The 21750-nt window shown below is 45.1% G+C and overlaps 1 protein-coding gene across 2 annotated transcripts in view; it reads right to left on the bottom strand.

The window, feature by feature from the left end:
- Window positions 1–17797: 17797 nt before the first annotated feature.
- Window positions 17798–21750, bottom strand: part of LOC138512997 (membrane-spanning 4-domains subfamily A member 8-like) — a 177404-nt gene continuing 173451 nt past the window's right edge. For both annotated transcript variants that reach the window (XM_069627712.1, XM_069627713.1), the window contains exon 7: window positions 17798–19305. In XM_069627712.1, the coding sequence (XP_069483813.1) occupies window positions 19201–19305 (105 nt within the window). In that variant the 3' untranslated portion in view covers window positions 17798–19200. The remainder of the gene's footprint in view (window positions 19306–21750) is intronic.

Below are 21750 nucleotides of genomic sequence, written 5' to 3'. Positions count from 1 at the left end.
TACCTTAAGAGGTTTAGGACCTCAAAAAGGATGATGGTACCCCTTGGGCTACCTGGGTGGGTGAAAGTTTGAAGAACTTAGAGGGATGGATTAAGGGTTACAAGGTGAACACTTATGAGGGAATTAAGAATCTTGTGATGTTGGAGTCAATTTATGATGCCTGCTCTCCTGAGCTCAGACAGCACTTGGCTGATTCAAAGGAATTGCATTCCAGAAAACTAGCTAAGGCTGCTGACTTGTGGGTTGAGAACAGGGCTACTCACAAGGACTCTGGGGTAACTCAGAAAAAGGATGAGGGGAAGCAGCCAAAAAAGGACTCCAAAGAGAATTCTAATAATTCCAATCCCAAAGAGGGCCCCAAACAGAACTATAAGGGTAAACCACAAGGGAAACTAAATCAGAGTAGTGTACCCTCTGGTGGTAAACCAGAAGGTCAGAGCAAGCCACCATTCCAGAAATCATTTGGTAAATGCTTTGTTTGTGACTCGCCTGACCATGTGAAAGGAGATCCCGATGTAAGGGTAAACCTTCAGGGGTCCAACTTGTCTCCTTAGCCTTCGCTCCAGAGGAGGAAGTACAAATGGCAAGTGGAAACTTTCTACTGCTGGCTGATGAACCCATTGGAGTCTCAGCCAGTGTTTCTTTAGTGTCTCTGGGTCTGTGGGAACAACAGAATTTAGATGTCTATAACTCTATCCCAGATAATACTAAAGAGTATTATAAGGACAGTGTCCAGGTAAATGGTCAGGAGACTCCTGCCATTAGGGACACTGGGGCAAGCATAACTGTGGTGGATAAATCTTTTTTTCAGGCTGAGGATTTTGCTAAGGCACCCAAACGCCTCACCAAGTTAGCTGGAGGGCCTGTGCAGATGCTCCCCCAATGACCAGTTCTCATCCAGTGTAATGACATGACTGTGAAGATACCTGTCAGCATACAAAGTGAGGTACCAGGAAGGGTTCTGTTGGGAAATTACCTGAAAACTCTAGGAGTGGTGTCACATACCCCCAGACCTCCTAGTAAAAGGTTACAGGAGTTCACCAGACCTGCAAGGGAGAGAACCATGAGAGGTACTCCCAAGGAGATGATGAAGAAAGATATCACTCCTACTCCACTGGAGTTACAACCTGCTATCACTGAACAAAAAGAAGCAAAGGGGGAAACCCAAGACTTCCAAGAAACAGCCAACAGCAAGCACTCCAGTGCTTCCAACAAGGACTTCCCCTAGGTTGTCCAAAGTTACACCTGTAACTCCACTTCCAGCTAAGTCTGAGAGGGAGGTACAACCCTGTATGGTAGAACTAGACTCTGAAGAAGAGCTAGTGGAAGGCCAAGAACTCATTGGAGATCTGGATCCTGTTGACCATCCTGAGCTGCAGTCTTTACTGGCAGAAGGTGGACCCAACAGGGCAGATTTCAGTAAGAGACTGAGAGAATGTCCAACTCTGGAAGGTCTTTGCGAACAGGCAGCTTCTCAGGCTGATGGGCAAGAGCCTGGGAAGTATAGGTTGCACTGGGAAGATGGCCTCTTCTACAGTGAACCAACTGAGTCTGCACCTGGAGACTACAAGTGGCTTGTAGTACCTCAAGAAAACAGACAACAGTTCTTGCAACTGGCCCATGAGATCCCTTTGGCTGGTCACTTGAGTTTCAAGAAGACCAAGGAAAGGCTCTCACTCTACTTTTATTGGCCAAAGATGGGGGCTGAGGTAGTTAAGTTTTGCAAGAGCTGCCATACCTGCCAGACTTCTGGTAAGGTTGGGTCCAAGAATGTGGCACCTTTAGTGCCTCTCCCAGTTGTGGGAGTCCCATTTGAGAGAGTAGGGATTGACATTGTTGGTCCCCTTGATCCCCCAACCTCCTCAGGCAACAGGTTTATCCTTGTTGTAGTAGACCATGCTACTATGTACCCTGAGGCAATTCATATGAGGACTGTTACGGCTCAGGCTGTGGCTAAGGCCCTGCTTGGTATTTTTACCAGGGATGGGTTTCCTAAGGAAGTAATCTCTGACAGGGGGTAACATGTTATGTCCCACTACATGAAAGCCATGTGGAAAACCTTTGGAGTTACTTACAAGTTCTCTACCTCCTACCACCCTCAGACAAATGGGTTGGTAGAAAGGTTCAATAGAACCATGAAGAGCATGATAGGTGCTTTAGAGGATCCCCTTAAAAGAAAGTGGGACCTTCTATTGCCATGCCTTCTCTTTGCTTATAGAGAAGTCCCTCAGGAGGGAGTAGGTTATTCTCCCTTTGAACATCTCTATGGCCATCCGGTCAGAGGTCCATTGGCCCTGATCAAGGAGGGGTTGGAGAGTGCTCATTCCCCCAAAACAGTCAGAGTGACTGACTATGTGATAGGTCTCCGAAGGAGAATGTCACAAATGATGGCAGAAGCTAGTGATAACCTGAAAGCTGGACAAGCCCTGGTCAAGCATTGGCATGACCAGAAGGCTAACATGGTTGAGTTCACTCAAGACCAGCTAGTTCTAGTTATGATCCCAACAAGGCAGAGGGCCTTGCAAGATAAATGGATGGGCCCCTTCAAGGTTGTGGGTAAACTTGGAGAGGTGAACTATCTGGTGGACTTGGGCAATCCAAGGAGGCTCCTAGAGTCTTCCACACCAACCGACTAAATGCGTATGTCTCCAGACCTGAAGTAGGAGCCTTGCTTCTAGCTTCAACAGAAGCGGAAGAAGAGAGTGAAGCTCTTCCTGATCTCTTCAGAGGCTTACCCTTGGACGAAAAGATTGAAGGAGTAAATCTCTCTTCAAATCTGACACCTGAGCAACAAGAAGAGTGCAAAAGCATGTTAAAGCAGTTTGCCTCTCTGTTCTCACTTTCACCAGGCTTGACCCCTTGGGGACAGCATGATGTACTCACAGGTGACTGTCTGCCAGTCAAAAGCAGAGGATATAGAAAGTCAGAAAATGTAAGGACCCACATCAAAGGGTAGGTCAAGAAGATGCTTGATCTCGGGGTAATAGAGCCCTCTACTAGCCCATGGTCTAGCCCAGTTGTGTTAGTACCAAAGGCAGGATCCAAAGAATTGAGATTCTGTGTGGACCATAGAGCTCTTAATGCAGTCACCAAGACTGATGCCCACCCTTTGCCAAGGACAGATGAGTTGGTGGATAGACTTGGTTCAGCCAAGTTCCTCAGCACATTTGACCTTACATCAGTCTATTGGCAAATAGCCCTGACAGACCATGCCAAGGAGAAGACTGCATTTTCTACCCCAGTTGGCTTATACCAATTTAAGGTTATGCCTTTTGGATTGAAGAATGCACCAGCTACATTCCAAAGAATGGTGAATCAGGTTCTGAATGGGATGGATGACTTCTGCATGGCATACTTGGATGACATTGCAGTATTTAGCCAAACCTGGGAAGAACATGTGAACCACTTAGGGTATGTTTTGCAGACTTTTGGACAGGCCAATCTGACCATAAAGGCAAGTAAATGCCAAATTGGTCAGAGTAAGGTGGTCTACCTTGGGCATGAGGTAGGAGGTGGAGAAATAAGGCCTTTGCTCAGTAAGATTGAAGCTGTGCAAAATTGGACAAAACCTACTACTCAAACCCAGGTGAGAGCTTTCCTAGGCCTCACTGGGTATTACAGGAATTTCATTGAGAACTATGGACCATAGCTTCACCACTGAATATGATCTCCTCTCCAGAATTCCCTAAGAAGGTCAAATGGAATGAGGAATGCAATCAGGCCTTTGAAAACCTGAAGAAAGCTCTTTGCCAGGCGCCAGTATTGAGAGCTCCTGACTATCACCAAACTTTCATTGTGCAGACAGATGCTTCTAATGTAGGTATAGGTGCAGTCCTTAGCCAACTGGATGAGAAAGGTAGGGAGCACCCCATTTGCTTCATCAGTAGAAAACGGAAGGATCCTGAGACAAGGTGGGCAACAATCGAAAGAGAATGCTTTGTTATTGTGTGGGCACTGAAGAAGTTTAGGCCATACTTGTATGGTTATACTTTTGTCATTCAGACTGGCCACCAACCCTTGAGATGGTTAATGCAACTGAAGGGGGAAAATCCAAAACTATTGAGATGGTCAATCTGCCTGCAAGGGTTTGATTTCACCATTGAGCACAGGTCAGGGTGTCACCATCAAAATGCTGATGGACTCTCTAGGATGTATGTCATCAACTAGAGGTATGAGGTTCATCCAGGAGTGGATTAAATCCTCCTGTCCCTTAGTCTGGGGGGGCGAGTGTTAGGGAGAATTCTCTCTAAAGGCTAATTTCCCAAACCTAGTGAGTCCCCCAGCAGCTTTGCTGGATTTTTGGGGTTTATTTTTTTATCCTGCTAAGAGTGAGACTCTTTTACTCCTACTCTTAGACATGATTTGAGGTGTTCCTTTATCTTTCCATGTGTTTTATGGGGTATGGGGTCTTTTACTCCACAGGGTCTCATGTGTTTTTGATATGGGTTACACAGCACCCTCCGTGCCGTAACCCAGGGGTGTCTTAGCGACCCCCCAACATAGACTCCATACCCTGGGACTGACTACTGTCTCCCAGGGCATGTAAAGTCACCATTGGCTTTACTAGTCCGAAATTATGAACAGAAACCAGTACAAACCATCATATTGTGGATGTACTGGTCGGGGCAATTTGATTGCCCCGGGGTCTGTTGTTCGAGGGGGCACATCTCTGTCCCCCCTGATCGAGTTTTGGCTGGTGGCAGTGGATACTACTTTTTATATTCGACCGCGAATATATCTCTATGGGATTTTCCCATTGTTCGAGGCTACCAACTTTAATTATTTAATTCTTATAGCCTCGAACATACCGCCGGTTTATTTATTTAATATTAATTCACTGGTTGGTATTTTTTGCCAGAACTCGATTCTAAAATGGCGTTTGTGTTCTCTTCTGTGACTCCAACACAAGTCAAGCCGTTTGTTCCACTTTTTGGCGGGCCTCTCCACAGAAGCCTCCAAAAGTGGTCCCACTCTGTCTGGGTACCACAGGGGGTGCGGGAGGGGGTTTAGGCACCCTGGACTGAGTTGCCTTGGCAACTCAAGTCACACTCTTGTGTGATTGGCCCAAGTGGTGAGCCGGCCTGCTCACCACTTAGCATGTTTGATTGACACTAGGCTGAATGAATGGGGGTTTGCTGCATAAAAGCAGGGCTTTGGGGACTGGAACTTCAGAAGTTGCCACAGGACCTAAGAATCCGAGGAGGGAGAAGCTGAGCTGACCTGCAACGACGACACCACCGGTGGAGCCCTGCTGAACCGTCTCACCACTTTTCCCGACGACAGAGGAGATCTCCAGTCTGGAGAGTCTTCTTCCTTTGACTGGTGGGGATAACCAGTTTTGACTTCTTTTCACCTTCCTGAAGCATCTCGTGGCCGCCTTGCCCGTGCCAAGCACCCCGGCAACCGGAATACCACGGCTTACCACTACCACGAAGAGAAGGGTATTACCTTTTAACCGAAAGAACTCCGCGGCTGGTTTCTTCCCTGGCAGAGCAACGGCCTTCATCTTTCCTCCACGGCGAGACCTCCTCTTCCTCTGGACGAAACACCGACTTGCACCCGCTGCCAGGAACAACTGCCCCCACTGGAGCTTCCTTCACACTTAAGGTACTGTGTCCCGCCTGGCTTCCTATGCGACAGATCGTTCGGGGTGACAGTAAAGCCTCGACTTTCTAACCTGGGCTGGCCTGGGATGACCTAGCTAACTTTTCCTGACTTTAATTTCATCCTTTGTGTGCAAACTATCTACAAGACTCTTTGGGCATAACCCCACTGTGTGAACCTGGACCCCTTCTGCTTGCTCTCTCCAAGAGCTGAGCCTTGCAATTGACTTCCTTGCTCTCCAGTAGAACTCTGCCTATCCTGCCTTACTGTGGTTCTTCTAAAAGTATTGAAATTTGTGTGCTTCCATAACTCTGCCTTTTTCCCTCCCTTTTTAATAACTTATTAGAGGGCCATCTTATGTTAAGCGCTCACCTCTGTCTGAAAATAAGTGGTGTTTCTCACTAAGACTTGTCTAATAAGTAATTAGGGTTGTATATATATATATAATAGTGACTGTGTGCTGAATTTACTTTTCTCTTTATGCTAGTGTAATTTACAAGTGTGTCTTTAAATAAATAATTATATACTTTTACACCAAAGCTCTGGTCAGTGTTTGCTTGTGCTACTGTATCTCTGTACCTATTGTGTATACTCTATATACTGCCTAACTCTTCTTGAGGAAAGTCTGACTGCTCAGCCACAGCTACCAAGTGAATCTGTGTGGTACAGACTGCTACCAAGTGGGTTTACTGCCAAACACCTGTAGTCTTAAATCTTTTGAAGTGGTCCCTAAGGGAACTGCACAGGTTTCTGCCTAACAGTAGGCCAATGTTGTATTTCAGTGCACCAAGCAGCTGATAGATACCATTCATGTTAGGCATTATGCCTCACGGCAGATTAAAGTGATGCTTATGCCACCAGCATAGATCCTAGCTCCACCATTTCCTACTACATACTTTGTACATGTTGTATCATCAGGTGCGATTTGAAAAGAACAGCGAACAACAGTTCAGGAATCACAATACCCTACAGGAATACTTTTCAAGTGTTTAACAGCAATTTCTCTAATGTTGGTAATTATCACTTTATCCTTCACTTGCATTATTTGAAACTAGCTGGTGTACCCAGCTTTGCCCGTGTCCTGATCGAGTGGTGTCTCATGTGCCCTGTGGGGTGTTGCTCTTGTCCTGTTGTCGGCAAGTCTTGCTTCAATTTGCTCTGATGTCACATGTGCCCTGGAGAAAGTTACTCTTGTCCTCTGGTCGGCAAGTCATGCTGCTGTTTGTTGTTGTGTTTCAGAAGCTCTTGATATTGAGTTTGGCTTTGCATCAGATGGAGCTTTTCTAAGTGATGTTTATTTTTTGTGCGACATGTTTCAGTCACTAAATGGCTTCAGTACATTTGAGAAAATGTCCCAGAAAGATTGATTGATTGTGCTCTCTTTTCGTGAATGAACTTAAGTAAACTGTAACCTTGCCATTTCCCATATTTGGAGTGGTGTGATAAAAATAAATATGCCTTTAAAAATGCTTTAATAAACACTTTCGAATTGTATACAGTAGTAATATGTTTCAAAGGAATAACCAACACATTGAACATTTAGCTTCAGATACTTTTCCAAATGTTGCCTCGTTCTAGTACCTACAGTAGTGAATCGGGGTGAACATCAGTAAATGAGGGTGTCTACGGAGTGAAGTTTTTGCATCCAAACATAGACTGCGATCTTGGCCCAGACAAAAAAGAAATCCATGTAAAATTTGGTAGTTGTGGGTTCAACAGTGTGGATTTGTATAGCTGGACAAACATACACACACACATACATACATTCAGCTTTATATATAAAGTCTCCAGTTTAATTATAATTGGTTATTTATAAAGTGCTTAACACCCAGATGTTTCTAAGTGCAGACACTGGGATCAAACCTTTGTTGCTCTGTTTCACCTTGCTTCCAAGGCAAGTGAATTGCCCCTGAGCTATCCTCCCAAGACTGAATTTAATTTCAATCTTTTTGAAGAATATTGTCCTATCATCCATACCCTTTCTATGTCTTCTACACTTCTAAAACCAACAGAAAGTCCCGAAGAACTTGGGAATCCTGCGCAGATGGTAGTTTGGTAAATAGCATAATTAGCCATTTATCAAACTACCAATGGCACAGCGTACAGATTAGTGTGTGTTGAAGGTTTTTAGGTACACGTCTGCTTACAGATCCTTTAGGAAGAGTTCTTATATAATCACAAAAGATCACTGAGCTTGTCACTGGTGATTGACCCTCTGTGTAAGGTACAACCCCAGAATAGTGCTATGACGTATCTTTTAATAAGAGCTCTGAGTTAGTGAGTCATGGTTGTGCAAAGGTCAAAACGACCAGACAAAGATACTTTGACGTCATTGCAGGATGTTTTGGTGGGTAGAAGGACAATATCAGGGTCTCTAGTTGAAGCCATCCTAGTTGTCTTGTTTTCTATCATGCTGTGACGTGGTCACAACAAATAAACACTCCTTAGGCTCTGATGTCAGTCCAAGTGTGTTTATTCAAATTAAAAGATGATTTTTCTGGACATTTCACAGCCAAACCGGGGGTTAGGAAATGTTCAGTGGTGGCTGGTGATTTTTTTAAGTGGAGGGGCGTAAATATTTGTCCCTGATATGGCAGAGCGACCAGAGGGAGCCAACACCCGCAAGGGTGGTTTGGGGGGTTGAAAAATTGGGTAAAAAGCCAAACAGTTTGCAATTGGGTTTTGTAGGGTTTCTAAAAAAAATCCAATAGATGCAAGACACCAACAGTGCATAGGAGCATTTCTCCAACACATTTTCATGATGTCTTTTCCCACAATATGTGCCAGTATAAAACATTTTCACACTGGCTGTGCCCATACATTTCCATGTGACTGCAACATTATGCGCTATTATTCCCATATAAGAACATACTCGTGTTTGCTTTGTGCAAAATGCCAATTATGATACTATAAGAAAACATATCCTTGTTTGTTCTGCAAATATATGGCACTATCTCCATGTAAAAACATACTCAAGTTGGCTTTACCATTAAAAATGTATGCTAAAGTATAAAAACATGTCCAAACTGGCTGTACTAAAATGTCAGTCGAGCTACACTTATACAGCTAATAACATTTATCATGCTTGCTTTATAAAAGATGCCGAATACAAAATGTCATACTGCAATAAGAAATGGCTATGCTAAGTGCATAAAAGTGACGGTCTTGCTCCATAATAACACTTATCATGCTTGCTTTACCAACAATGCCCAATACAAAATGACTGAACTGGCTGCATTGAAATGCCAGTCTAGCTACATACTAACACTTATGCTGGTTTTACCAAAGATGCCCAATACAAAATGTTATACCACAATAAGAAATGGCTAGACTGGCTGCATTCAAATGCAAGTTTAGCTACATAATAACACTTATTATGCTTGCTTTATCAACCATGCGCAGTAAAACATGCCATGCCTGCTCCATGGTGTGCCAGCGCCTTGCAGTCAGACATAATCACAATAATGATGAATGTGATTATGTGTGATTGCGAGGTGCTGGGGGGCACTGGGGTAAGGCATGTTTTTTTACTGGCCATCAATCATAGATGCCCAGTAAAAAAATGACACGCCTGTCCACTTGGTCCCAAGCACCCCACACATGCACACAATCAATGTGGTTATGTGTGTATGCCAGGCACTTGGGGACCAGAGGGCAGGGATGGTATTTTTTCTACTGGACATCTATCTTAAAAATACCATGCCTACCCCCCGGACCTCACAGCGTCAAACACACACAAAATTATTATGTGTGTATGCAAGATGCTGGCGGTTCATGGGGGCAGGTATGGTATTTTTTACTAGACATCTATCATAGATATCTAGTAAAGAAATAGCATCCCTGGGCCCCACAGCACCTCAGACAAAGAGCTGATTTTGGCCGGTGGGGAGGGGGTTTGTGCAACAAAGGTATTTTTAAAATGCCTATGTTGTACAAACCTCCTACCCCCAAGGGCTAAAATCATCTCGGACCAGCACAGACACACACACACCCAGACACACACACACTTACACAACATACACACAGCAAGCACTCGCTGTCTCATTCACAGTCACAAGAACCCATCATGCAGTCACTCATAACACAAGCATACACGCATCCATACACATATTTAAATAATAAATAAACATACAAACACACACATTTACACAACATACACACAGAGCATACACAGAGCAAGCACTCTTTCATTCACACGAGCACCCATCATGCACTCACTCATAACACAAGCATACATGCATCCATATGCATATTTAAATAATAAATAAATATACAAACACATTTACACAACATACACACAGCAAGCACTCTTTCATTCACACAAGCACCCATCATGCACTCACAACACAAGCATACACGCATCCATACGCATATTTAAATAATAAACATTCAAACACACACATTTACACAACATACAGACCAAGCACTCTCTGTTTTATTCACATGAACATCCATCATGCGCTCCCTCAAAACACAAGCATGCATGCATCCATTCACACATTTAAATAAATAAACATACACACATTTAGACACCACTGCAAGCACTGTTTCCTTCACACAAGCATCCATTGTGTACTCACTCATCATAACACAAGCATACACGCATCATACACATATTTAAATACTACATAAACGAACATACAAACACACACATTTACACAACATACAGACAGAAAGCACTCTCTTATTCACACCAGCATCCATTATCCATCATCTTAAATTCACCTAACACAAGCATGCATGCATCCATACACATAATTTAAATAAAAAAAATGTACATAAACAAATGTACCTTCTGCCGTGGGTCCGGAGGTTCCAGTGATCCAGCTCCTGGCAAGCATGAACAGGAATCAGGAAGTTTCCTGGTTCCTGCTAATGCGTGCAAGGTGCCTGAGCGCGGGTCTGTAGGTGCCCCACTTCAGCCTGCTCTGTCTATATGTGCGAGGCCTCACACACACAGACGTGCATTGTCAATGAGCCATGTGAGGCTGGGGAACCAAACGCACCCAGCCTTGCATGGCTCATTGAGCTTGCACAGCTGGGGAAATGTAACTGTGAAAGGGAAACAGTGTTTCCCTTTCACAGTTAAGAGCACTCCCTCAGCTGAAAAAAACTGCTGAGGGAGTGCTCGTATTTTACTGGGCTGGCTCCTCCATAATGAGTGGGAGGGGGCCAAGACCCGGTGGGTCGACGCCCCCTCGCCCATTATGGACGAGCCGCCCCTGCAAACGTTGGCTGCAGGGCCGTCCCTTGCTCTCTTTTCTCCCTTGGGCTACCGCCCCACTAGCCCAGGCATCTGTAACCCCAGGTTAGTATGAGGGAGTGGTAACCCCTACTGTTTGTAGACTCTCTGGGACTCAAGGTGGCTTTCCTGAGACACTGGCTGTCTGGCTCCCTAGGGCCCTTCTAGCTGTCCCTTTCATAGCCCACTTAGTTCTCTCAGGGAGTCCAGGGTGATGCTTTCCTCTTTGCTGTTTGACTCAGCCAGCACTCACGCACACTCTTACCTTGCCCTGCTACTCTGATATTCCCACAATGTTCTCCTCTCCACCACACTACTGTTCCTCCGATATTCACTCTGCCTTCCTACCTCTAACCTTAGATGTTATCTTCCTTCTTCCTCTCACTTCCCTTTCTCTACTCATCCAGTAACTACTACTATGACCTACTACTACTGCTCCCTATTACCATACTCATCTCTACTCTACTAATGCAACTACACCTCCACACCACAGCTACTACTCCACTAAGACTATTACCTCTCCGCATCTAATCCGCACCTACTAGTACTCTTACTCCACTACCAATCCACTACCACTTCCCGCTCTTCTTGCTACTGCTACCACTTCCTCCCTGCCACTACTACCACTATTAGCACCCTTCTCCTACTACTATCTCTCCCTCCCTCTTCTCTTACTACCACCCACTACTGCTGCTACTAAAACCACTACCACCAGGGGCGCCGAGTACGTGGGTGCTCTGGGGCCCGGGCACCCGCCAGCAAAATGAAGTCAGGGCTGAGCCCCCCCCCCCCGGCCGTAGAGAAGAGACGCAGTATGGATGGCCCTTTGTTCCATCCATACTGTGTCTCTCTCTGGCCGGGGAAAAAGCCAGGTAAAAAACGATTTTTAGAAATTGAGGGACAGATGCAAAGCAAGAGGCTCTTGTTTGCATCTGTCCCTCAATTTCTAAAAATCGTTTTGGGTTGGGTATACTTCTACTTCTGTGCACCGCACAGATGTAGAGGTACACCCAACCCAAAAGATTTTTATAAATGGAGGCACAGATGCAAAGAAAGATGTATTTGTACATCTGTGCACCCCTCTTGCATTGCATCTGTGCCTCCATCCGTTTTGGGTTGGGTGTACTTCTACATCTGTGCACCCCATAGGGGTGCACAGATATAGAGGTACACTCAACCCAAAATGATTTTTTTTTAATGGTGGCACAGATGCAAAGCAAGAGGCTCTTGCTTCTTTGCATCTGTCCCTCAATTTCTAAAAATCGTGGTGCAATAAAAATGTCTTAACCAAGTGTGCTTTCAATTGGTATGTCCTTTCATCTGCTTCCTGCACTGAATTCCTGTTAAAAGCAAACATTTGTACTGCCTCCTAGGAACAGATAGTATGCATACATTTTGGTGAATAGAGTCTCATTTTAGGATGTAAAAGAGCTAATGAGGGCACATGTGATGACACAAAAGATGAGGAAAAATGTTAACATTTTATGATTCAAATGAGGGCAATGTGGGAGTGCAAAAGGAAGTGAGTATTGGGTTGCACATGTGGGCATAGTAAATAACACAAATGCGGAGCATGTTCTACTGAAAATATTGGGCATAGAGGTCAAATCCTGGGCATATGGTATGCAAGTAAGGGATATGGTGTGAAATAGAGGGGTATTGGGAAGTACACGGTAGAGGAGGGACCAGTAATTGTGAAAACTAGTATTATATTTGCAAAACGCCTTTCAGTTAGGGTTTTGGGAATGGTTGTCTTACTAGTTGTGATAAATGTATTATTGTTTTATCAAGCGTGGAATATGATGTCTGCTTATTGATACACTTTTATGATCCCGAATATATACAGTGCAATTGTAGCTGGGTTTATGCATAAGTAGTAAGCATGTGTGGGTTGACTGCAGGAGAAGCAAACCTTGACAAAGCCAACAGTTTTTTTCTTTTGTGTAGGCACTGGAGAGGCATTTGCCAGGCCCTCTGTTCATTGGCTGTGTTGTCAGGAAATGCTCAGGTACTCTAATATTGCAGGAATTTCTATTCCATTCCATTACATTACACTGATAGTCCAGCTACCATTATCATCACTCTATGATACTATGAAGCTGTCCCATGCCACCCACTCCTTGTGTTGCAGAGGGGACCCTCCCTACACTGCTCTAGGACCACCATCATGAAGTGGGAGGTGGGACCCAACCCCTTGAGGTACCCTCACACATGCACCAGGGTCCTGACAGGGGACTTCAGTACAGGCCATACCAGTTTTTGGAGACACCTTAAGAAATTGGTGTTTCCCGAGTGAATAACCCTCTTAATAGCTTTATGAGAGTCTACAGATGCCCACACTGCCCTTAGAAGTAGTCCTTTTAGAGTAGGGCACAGTGTTTTAAATCTCCATCAGTGTGACTGTAGTGGACAGCACTAGGTGACCTCTGTGGCGTATCCGATGTGTGGGGGCGAGTGGCTTTTTATGCCTGGCTAGCAACTTGCAACTTGAAGTTCTTTCCCCTGGTTTATTAATACAATGATCTTCATCCGGGTGAGGGAAAGACATTTTTTTACCCTATGCAAAAATGCAGATGGTGAATATGGTGAATATACATTAGTTTTCAGGTCCACTCCTTCCCATAGAAAAACCTTTATGCACACAACTATAAGTAGGTTGTGCATTGTCCCGTTCAGCTATCTTACTTATTTTCCTCTGGGACCAATATCCTTACCTAACTTCATTAGAGAGCTTTGAGATTATATTGTATTGTATTTTGCTTTATAAAGCCTGAAACCAAGGCTTGAAGACATCGGGGCGCTGAGGAGCAGGACTGCCGAAAATCCCCTAACCGAGAGATTTAAACATTAAGGAATGTCTTTAAGGCCTTAAGAAAATGGAGGTGGTCAGACATCTCTCGAAGTTGAGGTGGGAGAGCATACCACATCTTCACAGTCATGGGTTTAATTTTAGGGGGGGGCAGAGGTGTTTGTCCCCCCCAACTTTCATGGCACACCATTTTGTCCACATTCATTTGGCTGGGGCACCTTTTCTTCAAATGTCATGTCCCCTCCAACATTTGCAGAAAAGTTACTCCACTGTTCACAGTCATAACAGGATGGCATGGTTGGTCATATCGAAAGCCGTGGAGAGGCCAAGTAAAATGAGAACTCTGACCTCACCACGGTACTGGAGCATGGCCATGACATCAAGAACAGAAATAATCTCTGATTCCATTCATCTAAGAAGCCTAAAGCATGCCTAGAGAGTTTGACTCAATGTGACATGTAAGTTGTGGGGTAACAATGGATTCCATAACCTTAATCAAGTATTAAACAATCACTCAGTTAGAAATAGGGTACTGTTTCAAAGAAATCAGCACATTCTTGGAGTCCCAAAAGCATCACACTTACATGCAGTGTACCCCAGCTGGCAATGCCAGAGCTGCCTGTCGAGGGATGTTGAAACTTCTTTACTTGTTTTCCCTTGAATTGGGAACTTCTCTTTGGTGTTGGTGGTGGTACTCCACCTTGCAGCTGTAACTTCTGTTTAGCAAACATCTCGTTCTCCCATCCTAGTTGTGTTGCTCTGCCTTTTGAGGGCTACTACAACCTGGATGATTATAGAGGGGTGGAGTAGGGGCAGTGATGGCTTACAGGAATGCAACTCGAAGGCTTAAGCGTCCTTCTTACTTGACTTTAGTATATGCAGTACATGCTAGCCAATGTTTCCACCCACCCCCCCCTTGCACCAAGTTGGCGACTACGTGCAAATGCGGGCATAACTGCCAGTGATGTCACTTCCTATATTTGGGCATCCCCCGGGAAATTCATAAATTGGCTCCTCTGACTACCACTTCCCATTCCCACTACTACTTCACTACTTCCACTACCAATACCAGTACTTGCAACTGCTACTACTCCACCGTACTCCTGCTCTACCATTAGTTCACTGTCTCCTCTCACTCATGCACAATCAGTTCCCTGTTCCCTGCTAAATGAGAAGGTGCGTGCCCTATTCCAGGCCACCAACGTACTGCGACGCCAAAATGAGGGGCAGAGCCATGGAGGTACAATATTTTCTCTTTATTACACTTTCTCCTTCTGCCTAGACTTCCCTCACGCACGAGATAGTCTCATGACTCCGGGTTAACTGTGTCCGTGCCGGACATGAGAATCACTACACAGACCCCTCTCTTCAATAGCCTCCACATGACATCTGCTTTGTCCTGCTCTAGTCTCTCGGTCCTCCTCCTTCCACCACCTGACCTCACGCTTATTGCCTTATACAACTCACAGGCCATCTATTAAATAGCCCACCTCCTCCCAACATTATTCTTTTGTTCCTGGCCAAAGACTTACCTGAACTGTGGGGTGTAGCATGGGAGGGCTTGGAGGACGCGTGTAAGCCCCACCCCCTTTTCCGCGAAGCCCTGCCCCGATGGCTCTAACATGGGCCACAGAAGGGTCCAGAGAGACCTGTTGTTCCCTACTTGCCACTCCTATTTGCAGGCCTTTTTTAAATATAATAATCCCTGCAAGGCTTAGTGGATATTTCCTCCTTTTTGCGCGGGCTCCAGCAGAGCCGTGCTCTCTTCCCAACCACCACGCCGGTCCGCGGGTTCCTTCTCTGGAGGGGTACCGCCCCTTTCTCTTCCTCTGTGGTGGAGCTGCACACGCCGCTTTCCTTTTCGCTGTCTCAGGGGCTGCTGCTATGCTGGGCATAAGAGTGGCTTGCATGGCCCGGCTTCTCTCGTTTCCTGTTGCGGCACTGGTGCCAGTTGCTTCTTCCCAGCAGGAGGGGGCAAGAGGGGGCCTACCCACCTGCACTCCGGCACCCACAGTGGTGTTAGGGGTCGGGCTCCTCCCTCCCCTCCCACTCTGACAGGGCCTGGAGGCAGGCCATATCACACATTTGCAGACATGTACTGGTGGTACTAATGTAGCCCACGTGTGCCATAAAAAAATCATTTTTTATTTTTTGGCAATTAAGGGGCACTCTATAAACCTAGAACTATTGGCATACGAGTGGAGATCCGAGGGAGGGGTGATGAGATGTGAGGAGCGACATACAGCCTGTGGGACATTTTACCCATCATTTGACCACCCTTTACTATACTAATCCCTACGGCCATTCCCACTTGTTACCTGTCCCTCTGCACCTCAAATATACACATGGGATCTTTTTGAGCTAGTGCTATCATTCAGTAACATCAAATGATGTATGGTTGTAGAGCTTCCATTGTTACTTTTAAGTATCCCTCTCAATGATAATGGCTTAATTGAACTTTAAATCAGCCTCTGGTGTAATAAAATGTCTTAACAGAGTGCGGGTTCAGTCACTTGAGTTATAAGCAATGTCTTCCTACAACTGCTTTAAACTTTAAAAATCTCCAATGTTCAATACACGTGACATGCTGCTTACTACTTTTAATGTTACAGTACTGATCATGTAGTTTTCCATACCATGTTGATGTTCTCGGCCAGCCATTTCCACCTCACTGCATGACTTTCAGTTTCACATCCTACCAGAAGTTTAATGTTTCTACCGAATTTCTACCTTCCTCTTTTGTGGAGAACGCAGTGTTCAAGTGTATGGAAGAATATATCTAGAAGCGCCTTAGGAACAGCAGTGTGAACTGCCTGTAGAATGTTCATCGTCCAGAATTCTTAGTGGTGTCTGTAGCGCCTGGATACATTCATTTGAATGCGGTGTGCACATAGGCGTCCTGTTTAAGGTTGGTGCTTATATGGGCTATGACACACATGTAGATTTCACTGTTTCGTTTCCTCATTTTGACAGAGCTCTAAATGTGTATCCATGTATCATTCGCCCACAACACAAAACCCACCAAAGTTTTATAAAGAGGAGATACTTGGCATCAACATTTTTTTAAAAGGGTCCACTCTTGTCCGATTCCTTGCTTTTCAACAAACCTACCTTTCCATTCTATGACGCGTAGTTTCTTCGCCCTCTTAAGAAGTATCTGGCCTCTCCCAGCATGTAAAGTTCTTTTGGCAAAAAAAGCATAACTGGCTCAAGGTGTTAAGTGACATGGCCCGACTTGGCAGCCAACAACAATATGAAAAGTGGTTGTTTTATTTTGCTAATACAGTGGTATTCCAGCTCCTAGCTTAATTTCATATGAATCCAGCATTGTGACTGGTTCCATGAGGTCATGCTGCTGCTTGTTAACAGAGTGTACAACCCAGTGGTCGAAGTGTACAGAAAGAGGTAGTGGAATTATGTTCCCTACTGGCCTGCACTGCTCCCCACAAACCCCATCGCCACACCTCCTCTCATGCACAATACAAACCCCAAAACACATGTGCCTGCTCTTTAAGGGAACGTCCAGTGCAGTGCACTGAAAGGGCAAGTTTCAACTTCTCCCTACAGTTAAGAACCGTTCCGGAACGGTTTCTTTTTAAAATAAAAGTATAAGAATGATAAAACGTAATTAAAGAAGTAGAGGAGCACCGCTCCCGCCCACTTCGACCACTGGTAAAACCTTCACATTGTTCACCGTAGACCACAGCTCTGTGTTTGTACTCTTGCAGCCTGGCGTGCTCCCCCCCCCCCCCCCAGTGAATCACCTTTCATGGGAAATACGATTCCACCCCAGTGCCCAGTACATTTAGTGGGCCGCTGGCGTGCCCATAGATTTATTTTACAAACTTTTCGGCAGGCTTTTTTTTCTGTGGCTGGAACATTTTCCTTCTCCTCCAAACCCTGACTCTTTTCCTTTTGCCTCCTATCTCCCCCGCCTTAACTCCCCCCTTTCCCACCTCCCATTTGTCTATTCATGTTTGGCACTCAGGGGTCGTATAGTCAGAAACACATTGCTTTTGTTTGGTGAACCATGTGTCATTCTTGAGATGCTGCTGTGAGTTGCACTATTAGGGTCCTGCCTTCACAGAAGGGTATGGGCCGCAGAGCCGCACCTGCCATAAGAGAATACAGCAGCACTCCAATTGAGATCACGTAGTTCACTCCTTTATTACACATTTGAATCATTGTCAGAATGCTTACACTTGTTCTCTTCTGCAGTGTTAACGCGAGAGAGTTGTTGTTTAATGCACCACTCGCATGCAACCAGGATTGTGCAACTGTTTCTGTGCGATTTTATATTTGTATACACCTTTTATTTTCCACTCCCAATGAGAATTCTGTGTTTTCGTTTAGAAAAATACATTCACAGAGTTCAGATAAGGTCCACGCAGTAACTTCAGAACATCAGTGTTTACTGCTTGTGAAACATCATCATTCACACTTCATTATTTGTGCTTGTAGTTCCAGTGTACGTGCTATATGCACAACCCAAGAGGTGTGAATTAAATTGGCTTGAATAATACTGGTGCACGCAATACTGGGCTACATAGAATTTCAGTCTGTGGGTTGTGCGGAGCATTGCGTGCAGGTCGCCCAATTTTGATTTGTATTGTAGTAGGTTGGGGGGGGGGTGTAGTATGTGTTCTCACACCTGTTTCTTGCACTGAATTCCGGTTAAAAACAATTACTGGTAAAGCCAATAGTGTAGCCACTGCCATCATATGCCCAGGTACTCACACCATTTACCAGAAGTTGCCATTCTATGGCCAGGTAGTACCATTATGTCAATGCTGGCATACGTACACAGAAGAAACAACTGTTGGCTCTGACAATGCTTCCTATATAAAGTGCAGGTGGTGGTAACATCTAGGCCCTTCTTATAATCATCTTGTTCATCTGAAGGTAAAGATCAGACAATTTGGGAACATATTTGTAGGCAAAAGCACACAATATTTTCTGCAAATCGCAAAAAGAACACACACACTATTGTAATGTTGCAATTTTTCCTCCTCTCTATGCCTCATCCAACGTGCTCTCTCATGCTTTGTCCTACATTAAAGCATTTAACAAAAAGCGTATTTTCAAATTAATTTAACAGTATAGTATTTAGGATTTTTAAAAGTAGAGGATACATTTCAAAATAACCAAAAATGTACATGGTAAATATGCGTTCACACTCTGTACGAGCTCCTTGAGAAAGATTTATTTTAAGAGCTCTCTCTGTATGTACTTGAGAAATGTGTCGGCAGTAAAGTTCTGCCCTTCCTCCTGATTCTCCCAACCTCCCTGTGTCCTGACCACATCCATTCCACCAGGTCTGGGCAATTGTGCGGTTTTGCAATTCCACCAGGCAATTTCAAACTAGCAAAAAATATCTTATTTTTGATTTCAAATGTGGTTTTTTGTACTGCCCCCCCCCAGGGTGCAAATGTCATTGTAAAATCGCCTAGCACTTATGCAAAACTGCCGGGCACAAGTGCCCAATTGCCTAGCACTAGTGCGCTTAATGTGACGGGGCATCCAGGCTTCCTCCCACTCCCAAAGCTCAGGCAAAGTTAAATTGCTCTTTTTGGTGGTACATTGGTGGAGGTGGCATCATTGCGGGGCAGGTGGCTTGAAGTCGTGGGTCGCTCTGTTGCACGATCATTTGCTGCGAAAGGAACATAGGAGGCTTTTGTTAGGTGGCATATAGGCTGGGTAGTTTGTATTAACAGTATGAGACATTAACCTTATTTATGTTGGGGCTGTCTCATGTGAAGCAACAGTACTATGATAATCACAGGAAATACATTATTTCATTTTAGCCTGATGCCGGGGTATATACCAGGCATTAGTACCCGGGTGGGGGGAGCCAGCCAATCAGATGGATAGGATCGCAGGATTGAACCGCCTTTACAAGCACGCGTCCCAAGCCGCCTGACGGCTGGCTCCCTCCACCACCATCTTTCCCCCACCCTCTGTCCCCTTCTTATTTTTTTTTTCTCCCCCTACTTACCTTATTTTGGCAGTAGCAAACGCCACCGCAGCATCCGCTCCTTCCCATTGCCTCCCGCAGGCCGCCATGGAAAGGGAAGAGGGGCTCCATACAGAGTCCCGCATTCCCTTTCCATGGGGGCCATCTTGGAATAGGGTTTTCCTTCCTACAGCGGGACGCCGCATGCATCCAGTTGTAGGCAGGAAAATAGTTTGTTTTTTTAGCACCCTGGGTTACCCCTTTCGCAACCCGGGATGCTAATGTCCTTCATCCCCCGTTCCGATAACTTGGGCTGCCGGCCCGTTATCCCCTGTTGCATCCCCTGGAACGCGGGATGAACGCCACATTATGTGCCCTACGCGAGTATAAAGGCCAGAGACGCAGGATAGGACCTATAATTAAGGTTTCCTGTTTTCCATTTGTACTGATTTTTACACAGAAATACAGATGGAAATCAATCTGCTTTCTGTCCGTATTTTTATTTGTTTTGCTTGGTTCCCCGTCATGTCAATCATGCGTTGCAGGCAACCACATTGCAGACTGGAAGCATGGTGAGTGTAAACCTTGTATGAAAAATAGTATTAGAGTTCTTCAAATTGCAGTCAACATATATCTTAGGTCAGCAGCAATCCCAGGAGCAGCCATTAGTCATGGTGAACATGGAGCAGACATTGATGTGCAATAAGCAGGTTCAATTTGTGTCCTGTATGGCTGTGTTTTTTTTGATAAATGCATTTATTTTCATTTGAATAAATGTAGAACTATACTGTTTGCAAGTTATGTTTTTATATGGAAAATAATGAATGTGGATTAATGCAGAAAACATGGGAAAACAATAAATATTGATAAATACAGACGGAAATGATGGAAACCTAAATACCATAAAACCAGGAGCCTTAATAAGTAGGGGATAAGTCAGCTGGAAGCGGAATCTATAGTTAAGTGGTAATGCGGGCAATATGGGAGTTATGGTCTTGAAACAGGATTCATCGGTATAAGGGAAGCGCTGCTAGGGAAGGCACAGAGACCTTACCTGCTGCCAGTGTGCCCACGACCAGGGCTTTAAACCCATAATTGGGGCGGTCCTTCAATTTTCCTCATCATGCACTGACTGCAAGGCGTTTAGTGTGCAAAGGAGAAAAATGTTGATTAAAAAAAAACACATTTGAAAAGATGGCCACTCAAAAAACGACGCTCTACAGCCGTGGGTCCGTGGTTTTCTTGTTAGGAATGGCAGCGGGCAAAGAAGGGCAGCGCAGAGAGGTTAGAGGGACTAGTGTCCTGCAAGAGAGATCTGGTGCCACCGGGGAGATGGCACCCTCACTGTCGGAAATGGGGCAGGGAAGTTCAGGGATGGGTGAGCAGTGGAAGTTACCTAGAGGGGACACATACATTGTGGCATCCGATAGGATCCCTGCAAAGGCATACCTTGCCGGAGGCCATTACCACCCAGTAAAGCCTCCTCGGGAGTTATTGCGCAAGTAAAGCCTTTACGCCACATATCCTGTTTGGATGGCAGAACTGCTCCACGCCAGGTGCATTCCAATGTTGGGAGCTCCAATGCAGAAAGTGAATTAGCATAGGCATAGCACTGATAATTAAACTCTAACCTCTGATGTAGGACTCGTAACCTGGAACCCAAGCTATTACCTGGTGGCACTGCCCGCCCACCCCTTGGCATACAGGTATCAGCCCTCCAGGGTGCCAATATCTATTTGTTTTTAAGTTGCAAAAGGGCACATTGGCTGTTTCACATTTCACACGTGTATCTTCACATTGGCCCCTGGGCCATTACACCCCATAAACCCACCCTGTTTTGGGGTGATAGCAATTAGGACCCAACCTGAGGCGGAATCCGGGGGTACTAATTTGAAGTGATGCAAGCAGGAGACACACATATTGGACTGGAGCGAAAGTGGCCCAGGAAGTGCGGCCTGTCACAGTGAATTAAGAATTTGCATGGGAAAGGGCTGTGCAGCGGGTCTGGGACTCAGACACGTGCAAAACACGGAGGTAAGAAAGCATTGGCCCGCAATGGCAGTTCATTTAGCACTGTTTAGGATGCAGGGGCCTTGCAACCATTACCATCAGCTAAGACTAGGTATCCAGACAATCGGAAAA

Source organism: Ambystoma mexicanum, chromosome 12 (genome assembly GCF_040938575.1).
Source record: "Ambystoma mexicanum isolate Mex_15411 chromosome 12, UKY_AmexF1_1, whole genome shotgun sequence".
NCBI classification, from domain to species: domain Eukaryota; kingdom Metazoa; phylum Chordata; class Amphibia; order Caudata; family Ambystomatidae; genus Ambystoma; species Ambystoma mexicanum.
This window is presented reverse-complemented; position numbering and strand designations above follow the sequence as displayed.